General features: G+C 31.2%; 1 protein-coding gene across 1 annotated transcript in view; it reads right to left on the minus strand.

Moving 5' to 3' along the window:
- The window catches only part of LOC137924701 (synaptic vesicle 2-related protein-like), a 31,833-nt gene extending 21,824 nt beyond the window's left edge, over window positions 1–10,009 (minus strand). The window contains exons 1-2 of the mRNA XM_068768123.1: window positions 9,728–10,009; window positions 916–1,077 (exon numbers count right to left, since the gene is read on the minus strand). Coding sequence (XP_068624224.1) covers window positions 916–1,077; window positions 9,728–9,845 — 280 coding nt within the window. The 5' untranslated portion in view covers window positions 9,846–10,009. The remainder of the gene's footprint in view (window positions 1–915; window positions 1,078–9,727) is intronic.
- Window positions 10,010–10,638: the final 629 nt, after the last annotated feature.

Genomic DNA, 10,638 nt, shown 5'->3' on the forward strand with positions numbered 1-10,638 from the left:
AGCTTATTTTTACTCCTTATATTAACACCGTGTCTATCACTGTTTTTTTTTTTTAAGTTTTTATGGACAATCAAAACATTATTACAGATATAATGCGATGCAACCTTAAGAATACCAAGTTTAGTAAAAAACTTCTTGCAAAGATAACCGCGCTCCCATGCAAATGTCCCGGACAACTCTCTTTTAAATTACTTTATTAACAATAGACATCTTTAATTTTATGTATGTTATACTGGAAAGTAAACATTTATTCTAAAAACTGGATTGCTTAAAAGTAAAAATGAATATATTCAAAATAAATATTTCCCGCCAATTTTTTTTTCAATATGGCGGCTGATTTAAAATGGCGGACAGCGAAATCTATCACAATTGTTCTACCAAGAGCATACGACTAAATAGATGATCGCGTGTCAACGTGGGAACATTTTCGTTAATGACTTTTTGTGAAATTAAACTTGAGATCTGTTGAATTGTTTCAGCGATATTAATTAGTTTTCATGGAAAATGCTTCTACAGCTAAAGTGTATATCTTTACGAATTTAAACATAATTGCTTAAATTGATAAAGAAAGAAGTTTACTTTAGTTTCACGATATAAATCATCTTTTTCTTAGTTTTAATTTAAAATTAAAATTCATAATCTATTATTAAATAAATCTTATAACACCATTCAAGAGTTTTTAGTCGATCTAAATGTGTGAAACATAAGAACTTATAATATAATGTATACATTAAACATTGTTTAATTTAAAAAAAAACAGCTGTTGAGTTTTTAATGTTAAAATAATTATAGATTAAAAAGAGTCTGGAAATGTCTACTTGAATAAAGATATTTTAATATCTCTCATCTTCTGATTGCTGTTTAGAAAGAAACTAATAATGATTTGTAAATAGAATAAAAATCAATGGAACAGACCAGCAAAAGGCATGGAGGACAGAATTCCGATCTCCTTGATGCTCATGCCCAAGTCGCAAGTGGCAGCAGTTGCGATGATGCCAAGACCGAAGATGTCGATACCCATTGCAATGATGATCATGAAGCAGGCAAACAGCAGCCCGTAGTTATATCTGCCGTGACCTGGAAGAAGACGGAAAAAATAAAAGGTGATCAACAGAAATGTGAAATGGATGAATCTTGAATTGTATATCAAGAAATTAGTATATCTCTCAATATCCAATCATTAAGTGCAAATATTCTTAACTGCCTTAAGACGAAAGTCCAATATGTGTTGAAGTGATGATTTATGGCGCCAGAACGTGGTTGAACTCATTAAATATACCGTGCAGAGGGATATGCTAGGGTTTCTCTATGATATCAAATCAGGAATGAAAAGAGAGTAACCAAAATATTTCAACAGATTGACTATTTAAAATAGCAGTTGACAACCACTGCACAGATACTATCGTACTACCTGATGATGGCGATATGGAGTAGTGATGAGAATTTTTTTAAACAACCTTTTTTTTTAAACATTGTTAGGGTGTCGTTAAAACAAACGAGACACTGATAATTAAAAAAAAAATATTAGTTGAATTTAATTTAGTTTTATGAATGAATTTGATTTAATTTGGGAAAGAGTTTAGAGACTTAGTAAACATTGCAACTAAAACGTGAGTAAAAAAGAGAAAAGAAATTTCGGAAATATTTGACATATTATTAAAAGATACAGACGCTAATGTCTATGGAATAGAGATTATAATTAAAACAAAAAAGTAACAATGGGCAGTAACATTGTGTGTAAAAGAGATAACTGTTGAGGTCTTAAAATTCTGGAGTGGAAACCACGGACCTGGAGGTACAGAATACGACGATCTAGTGAGCTTGTTAAAGATCCTCGGAAGATGCTTGGATGCAGGACATCCTATTAGAAATTTATGAAGTAGACCTATATCAATTAATTTTCGTGCATCACCTTCTTTTCCTCGTCTTTGTTCTAGGACCACAGTTTTCTACATTATCACAGTTTTGTCTCAATTATTTCTAGTTTTATTTTTGTACAATTATAGCTGATTTATTATCTTTTAATATTGACTAAACTTATATTGCTTTATTCATGACTAGCTTGGAATCTTGCTCGGGCCTTTGTCATTACTTCTGAGTCGTATTTTTTTATATTTATATATTTAGAAATATAGCGCGACATTGACGTATTTAAGTTTGAATGATGGTGATGAAATACGTTGTTATAAACATTTTAAAAAATCGAATCCAAAATTAATCCTTAAAGGGCCGCATGCAGTTTGCGAGCCGCAGGTTGGGAACCTATGGCATATGTAAAGAATACACTTTTACATCTTAACACATCAAGTCGCAAAAACTTTGTTGTAGGTCACTATTCAAGTTAGTGTCTATTTTGCCTTCTGACTGACCATAATAGGATAAATCCTTATATGTTTAAAATATAATATGACATATTTGGGTTCGCTTATAAGGCGGACAGACGGTTTAAGTGTTTAGAAAATACTGCACAAAGGCCGCTTCCAGCTGGCCTATTGGAAACCTTTGTTTGAGGCCATATCCATGGATGTGTTATGGTTAAAATTCAACCGTATTTAATGGAATCAGGCGTTATCTTGCGGAAGTCCATCCTAAGTAAGAAAAGGACCAATATTTAGCTACTTCCGCACATGCAGTGGTAGTCGTTCAACAAAGTGCACCCACGAATCTACAATCAAAACTTCTACATCTATTGTCTAGTATATGAACTGCTATTGTAAATGTATATGTTATTGCAAAAAAATAGTAAAATATGTAACAATAATTAAAAATTGTAAAAAAATTAAACAATAACTTTGTAAACTGTGATAAATAGTAAAATAATCAAATTATAAAATGTTAAATATAAAATAGGATAAAGTAATAATAATGTAAGAAACAAAATCTGTGATATGAGGGAACGAGGCGATGTGAGTGATGAATGAACGGTAGTTAGAAAGGAAAAGAAAGATAGATCATCTAACGAACGGCTGAAGAGTATGGAATTAAAAAAGAAAAGAAAATGAAAAAAATAATTATAAAATAAAAGAACGCCCCTGTCTCATAAATAAGACAGAGGAATGGAAGACTCGAAAAATATATAAATTAATTATGGACTTTTTATTTAAAATAAGACTCAACTCAACTATAAAAGGCACCTTGTTATTATACAACGATAGATAATATATTCTGAACACTTTCGATTCACGCACCGCGCACGTGTCAGCAAAGCTAGTGGATTTGACACCATAAAGTAATTCGTAGATACGAGACTAGTAGGATAGAGACAGAGATAGAGACTAATAGGATGGTAGAGACGCCGTCAATGATCTGGTTCAAGGCTGCTGTTTATCTCCAATGCCTTTTGAAAGATAAACAATGTGTTTTCTTTTGTTTTCCGAAACAATACACTGTCACATCCAGTTATATTTTTAAAACGGCGAATTTTCTTAGTGAAAAGTTTCGTGAAGATAAAATGTTTATTTCAAATAGGCATAACATGCAACCTGGATTGGGGCCGAAAGGTTCTCGAATTGACTCGATAGGCCTCCCGCTGGGTGGTCAGACGACACAGTTACGGTATTGAACACCTATTGGCTGAAAAGAATACATGACCCGCTTTACTGAGTTCTTGTAGGCTTCCGTTATTGTGAAGGCTACTGTCGTGTAGGTGAACGCCCTCTAGGTGTCTTTCTCTCTACATCTTCTACTACAAGCAGCTTTTTAATTTTCTCTGGTGGCTTCCTAGCTACGTGGTCGTAATAGCCCAAAATCCGCTTCTAGGAGACGGTATAGAGCCTGACCTTAAGCGGAGTTTATCGAAACAACAGAACTGTTGGTTCTCTTCAAAATTCTACCGCGCTTCGTCTATTACATAATGTTAATAATTATATAAACGTTTCTATTAGAACGTTGTTAAATTTTTATTTCTCCAGTGACTTAACATTTATAGCAGATTATATTAGCATATATTACTTTAATGTTCTTTCGTTACACCTTATATTACTAATGGCCTTAAAATGCTTTTACTGAATTTACATGGAGACATGAGATTAAAATAAATTGCAATTGTTTTTTTAACCTACTTACAAATTGTAATTTAATTTATATTAAATAGCTATGTGTTGTTTATCTATATTTTTACATATAACGGTGACTGGAAAGTAATGTCGGTTTAAGTTAAATTCACACGAATACATTTTTAGCAAGTTTTTATTTCTAGTCAACAATATATTTACCTTCGTTATCAACAACCTTTTGCCATCTAGTGTAAAAATCAATGCCGGAGCGGTAACAAATCAATCGGTTTTTCTGTAAAATATGTCGACAAAAACGACATTACTTTCTGATCACCTTAATATATTATATATTATTAGAATATATTTTATTAGTAGGTACATTATTATTTTTTATTCGTACCATTCAACACAGTCCTATTAAAATATTATTAGTAGTATTATTTTACTGTTACCTACTTTTGTAAAATTATATTTAAGTCACCGCAATCATTTGAATTTGTTTAATCCGTTTTTACAGTCCACACGCTCGCCAACACCATCTATTAGATTAGTAGATGCCACGCACAACTAACACATTAAAATTAAGATCTACACAAAATAATCCTAAGAGCTGGTGTTAAGTAGATTGATATAGTAAGCAGGAAAGAGAGAAAAAAAAACTGTAAATGAGTTAGTAAAAGGTCTCTGCACAATATATAATATACACAATCTTACATCTACATAGACGCACATACAAACAGTTAAGTGTATAGCATAGTAGAGTTTTATTCTCGATATTTTATGTTTTTATTGCTTTCTGTTATACTCTACATTGTTTGGTTTATATCTTTTAACTATTTCCCAAATAACATTGTAACATGTATAAACTGCTTTATATTTTACTTAGTATGTATATATATATATTCATTGATTATTTTGTGTGTAATAAATATTATCATTATTGTTCAATATTGTCTGTATGAAGTTTTTATTTATCATAGAAACATTAAGAACTCAATAATCAAATTCCCCACACACATTCTCCCACACATAAGGGGATGAACCAGAGGTCCTTAAAAAAGGTGGGCCATAAAAAACATAATTGTTCAAAGCGCCAACCACCAAAAAGTGACGAATAAGAGGAATAAAGATCAATGAAAATGTAATACAGGTAATGTTAAAGAGCGAAAGAAGAGAAAAAAAAAACTGTAAAATGAAAAGAGAACTGAAAAATTATTGCTTTAACAAAACTCAGTTCCCAACAAAATAGGGGGTGGAACAAGTGCAAGATAGAATAGAGGAAGGAAACATCGCCAGGCTGTTAGAAGAAGAAAGGTCAAAGGTAAGATATCATAGGTCACTTAATTAAGAATGACAAGTCCTAGTCGTGTTAGACTAGGAAAAGAAACAAGTTGAGATAGAATGTAATAAAGAATATAATAAGACAAAAGAAAAATGTTAATGAAAATTGTAATATATAATAGTTTAATAAACAAAAGTTAATCTATACAAGCTAAGTACAGAAGGCAATGTAAGTAAGATGAAGTTTAGAAGAGAATGGAAAATGTGACATTTAAAAGAAAGATATGTGAAAGATAGGATAAAAGATGAGAAAGAAAATAAAATAGTCTGTGAAAAATTTATTGAAAATATTGTCCTTGCATACTTAAAACAAGAGTTGTGATCTCCAATAGTGGGAACCAACAAAAAATAACACCAACAAGACTAATATCCTATTTTTTCTTTTTGTTTTCAGACGATCTACGCCCCTTGCAATGGTTTTATGCTGTCCGCATTCAAAGAATTCACACAACCTTGTGTCGTATCATTCTTTTATATTTAACAATTAAGTGCGTTTACACTGGTTATCGATATAATGATGAGGTTACCAAATAAATTTCTTCACTTTAATGTACCAATTACGCGATTTTACAAGATCACGCCAACCCAATTCCATAATGCCGGATTTTATAACGTGTCCTATACCGACAAACAACAATAATTGAGAAGGTTAAATTTGTTTATTGCATTAAAGTTGACAACAAGGCCGACCTGTCAAGTTTTTTATTCCTACCTTAAAATTTGTTCATTCATACTAAAGAGTGAATGAGATTGAGCATATCTTCAGTGAATGTTTTAACAAAGTAGCTACATGTGTTAAATATAATACAATAAGACGCTAGTGCTATATTATTTTAGCTTGCTATTTAGCTTAAATTTAATGTATAGCTTACTTTTATAATTTAAACATTTTCATTTATATTTTTAACATTTAAATACGACTTTTAGAGCAAATTTAAATTTAACAATTGACAACGCTTCTGTTACTGATGCATTAATAATTTAAAAGTGAAAACAGTATGCTATTCTAATAAATGTCTTTCTAAAAGTAAAGATCTTTTAAAACCAGATATTTGTTTTCACACAAAAAATAATATATGAATTTATATTTGCAATGTATACAAATAAATAAAATTGTTGTGTTTGTTTTAATATAAAAATAACCGCTTTTTGCTTCATGCACATCAATATATATGCATACATAAACCAAAATATTTTATTTTAAATTTTTTGGCTATCGATCTGTTTGTTCCGGCTTATGTCTGAAATGGCTGGACCTATTTTGACAGGACTTATTTTGGCAGAAAGCTGATGTATTAAGGCTTTAGATTTAGGCTAGATTTATTTTGGATAAATTCTTTTCGCATAATAATTAAAATAAAAACGAATAAAGTTTATTTTTGTGTTGAATTCCACGCGAGCGAAGCCGCGGGCACACCTAGTTAAACATAAAAAATTTAAATGTTGCAACAAAACAATAGATTTGGGTAAAACTATAAAGTTGTGTATTTAAATGCGGCATTTATATGTCAAATTCCATATAATATTGTTTTTATTTTTTGCAAGAGGCAAAGGATCAAAGTCTGTTCAGCCAATTTTAACTTTTATTTTTCTTTATCTTATTTCTAACTGGATCAACAAATCGTAAATTGTGTTCTTTAATTATTTATTTGTCATGTACCATAGAAAACTATAAGGATGTGCAATTATCGATAATTATGTTGGTAGCATTTCAGCCAATGGACTCCCACTGCAATTCATAGGCCTACCTCAAAGTTATCCATGGAGAATATACCGTAATTGCTACGCTAGGCTGGCGGGTTGGCGATAGCAGTAGCAATCCTATACAATTGATGCAAAAAGTTTGAATTATAACATTGTATCTCGGTAATCGAACCTACGACATAACATTGTATAATACAATACAACATAGTTAAAATATAATATATAAATATTTCCAGTGCTAAGTATAAGTATATATTTATACTTGTTTTTGCAGTGACAAAGAAAACAGCTTCGATATTTAAAAATATTACGTAAACATACAAAACGTATTAAAAAACTCATTAAGTTTTTTTTTCCTATTTAAACTAACTCATTGTATAAAAATGGATTAAAAAGTCATTTTCCCGCCAAAAAATACGTCACCGTGAATATTCACAGATTATATATTATTAACGTTCTTCGTTTGTAACTTTTTTTGTTTGTTTAATAAAGTTGACTATTTAAAGGCCGTGACAAATCGATAGCGGATTTTTTGTCTGCTATTTATGCCCAGCTAGCGTAATCGCTGCATTCGAGTCTGACATTTTAGAAAGTAAATGAATTTTAATTCGGAATTTACATCGGAAAAAGAAAAAAAAGGCGAAACTGGTGTTTCGTTCGGAAACGAGTTTATGTTTTCAACGTGATTATGAACGTGTGATATTTGCGTCATATTTGTTTAATAACAAGCTCATAAATATTAGGCATAATAGACAATTGAACATATATATACATATATTTCTTATTTATTAACTAAACAGATGACCTGGTTAAAGTGTTCGGAAAACCTTGAATGCAGGTTTTCTACAGGTCGTATTGGAAATTTATAAGAGAGGCCTATATTCAACAGTTGACGTCTTACGGCTGAATTTTTTTTCGTCATAAATGACTTATTATCTTTATATTAATTATAAAGGTGTTAGGAAGGAACCTAAAATTATACAGGACATACAAACTTGTGATCAACAAGTAATAGACCGTCCTTGACACGAACACTCCTTATTTACCAGCCATGGTCTCAAGATAATTCTTCGCCTTGGAACTACAGCTCACAGATATGTAGCGGATCGGTGGTTTACCAGACTCCTAAGTTACTTGGGTGGATGCTCCACCAGGCGCAAGGGGCCCCGAGGAAGATATAAGTTTGAAATACCAATACACGTTTACCATTTAACTGCGTTTCCAGAAATTAGAATCAAAATTGCGGCACATTAGATGGTTACATACCAGTTATTTCGAATTTCAACTTGAGCATATTAAAGCCACTTGAAATCCACTTCCATCACTCGGAAAGGATCTGTAAAAACTTTTACAATTATAGTTCGAATTTTAAATTACAATATTTAAATTTAATACCACGTTAATTATATGTAAACCTAAAACTGTACCAGAAAAAAAAACGAAAATTATATTACATTATATTAACATTATTGGTTTAGATGTGGTAACAGCTTTATTATTGACTTAGTTGTTTTAAGTGATAATTATCACGTACTATATTGGCTTGACTAAATCAGGTTCGGTTTTTTTTTTAACTTCATCATCGGTGTTCTAGAATATTATTTCTTGTGGTTTTGGAAAAAGTTAAAAAACCACGCAGTAAACTTTTCCTTCAGGACAACGCGTCAGCGCTGTGGTTATTACGTGTAATGTATAATTGTTAAAATATCCTCCTTACTCCTCTTTACACCATACGATTTTCATAGACACAAAAAAAAATCCAAGAAAACTTCGTAGAATATAGTCGCTGCGTTCGGAAACGTCATGTGTAAGATCCTCAAAGTGTGGTGGACTCATTATTTCTTGCAATGGTTAGGAAAATGTAAAAACAATGTAAGTATTGTCAAAAGGAACTGTTTTGAAAACAATAAATGATTTATAAGTTGATTCAGAGATTTCATGATGGTCCTTTTTGAACCGAAACTGTATATTATTTATATAAACTTTTATTGTTTAAATATAAAACAATTATTAAAGAAAAATCTTATAATAAAATACTTTAGCAGTGTAAAGGATATTATAAATGATAAGACAACATGGGAATAAATTCCTCTACTATTGTAAGAATATGTGAAAAATGACAAATAAATCTGTATATGTTTGTTGTGAGTTCTCTCCTATTCATGGTACGTTTCGAACCATAACTTATGAATTAAGGATGGTTTTACAAAGCAACTCGATTTGATTCTAATTACTATAAAACTGTATTCTTCCTGCATTCTTCTTAAGTGAGTATATCAACCAATATTTACCAAAGAAAGATATCTAGATTTTAAAACGTAGAAATAGATTTGTCTTGTCGAATAATATTTACTCTTACTCTCATCAAACTGAAGTGCTTTCATAACACTACAAAATATGGTAAAACGCACTTTCTAAGTCTCTAAAATAAAATATTGTCTATCATTTGTTATTTATTCGTATTTATGTAATATCTTTAACACGTAAATACGTATATATATGTATATGTATGTATTTGTATGTATATACACCCAAAACTGCCTTTTCTTTTATGTCTCTCATCTTCATCGAAAGGTTGTCTGGTAGAGATTGCCTAGAGCGATAAGACCATCTCTTGTACCTATTTAAATTGTTTTTTTTTAGTTATTATCTGTGGTGTACTATAAAGTGTTGAAAGTTTTAATCACCAGTTAGATCCAATGCGTCTTCGTAGCTGATCGCCTTGTCCACCGCCACCACCTGTCCTTTCTCCTTCATCTCCAAATCGTCGTCTGACTTCACGTAACTTTTATTATCAATTCCCATTTTGAATTTTAATTTTTTCACACTGGCCGAAAATAATTTTTGGTAGCTGCCGATGACTTTATGTCATTTTTACGCGGTGTTTTTGAATTTAAATATCGAACGGTAACCGAGGATGTTATCGGTTATCGTTGAGGCACTTGGTTGGAGTCACGGGACCGCGCGGTGAAGAGTCACGCAGCGCACTGGCCGCGTGGTAATGAAGCGATAGCAATGCACACTGTGTCTTCGAAGTGGGGCGTTATCCTTGCCGCTTTGAACAGCTGTTTTATCCATCTGTGAAGTAAACGAAGGTAAGTTGCGTTGAAGATTTGATGTCATATTTTGTATTATCAACTCGACATTCACAACAAGTTTTCCATCCGCTTCATAAAATTATTAAACACTATGTAGGCTTCTGTAGCTCAATCTTAATTAATTTAAAGATGTCATTATGTAGAATGAAAGAAATAGTACGACAGATAAGATGATATATAAAAGAGAAGAATGATAATAATAAAAAATATGAATAAATTACTAGAATTAAAAAGTCCCTGTCCCACACGAGATAGGGGAACGAGAGGTCCCCAACAGCAGGGACCAATGAAAAAAAAATGCTACTTTTAAGAAATATTTACTATGTGATTAATACAGATAAGAAATTAAAACTTTAAGCTTTAAAGTATCTGTAAACATGATACAATTGCAAGCGAAACAAAGAAAATGATAAAATAAATAAAACCTGATTTAGTTTATTTTGTTCTTCTCAAATCAGTACGCATTAATATCCACATAGTTATAACAAAAAACCTTAATT

The sequence above is a fragment of the Battus philenor genome, unplaced genomic scaffold (genome assembly GCF_028537555.1).
Source record: "Battus philenor isolate CCGP_79_NKW_IND1 unplaced genomic scaffold, ilBatPhil1.0.hap1 SCAF_10, whole genome shotgun sequence".
Taxonomy (NCBI): Eukaryota; Metazoa; Arthropoda; class Insecta; order Lepidoptera; family Papilionidae; genus Battus; species Battus philenor.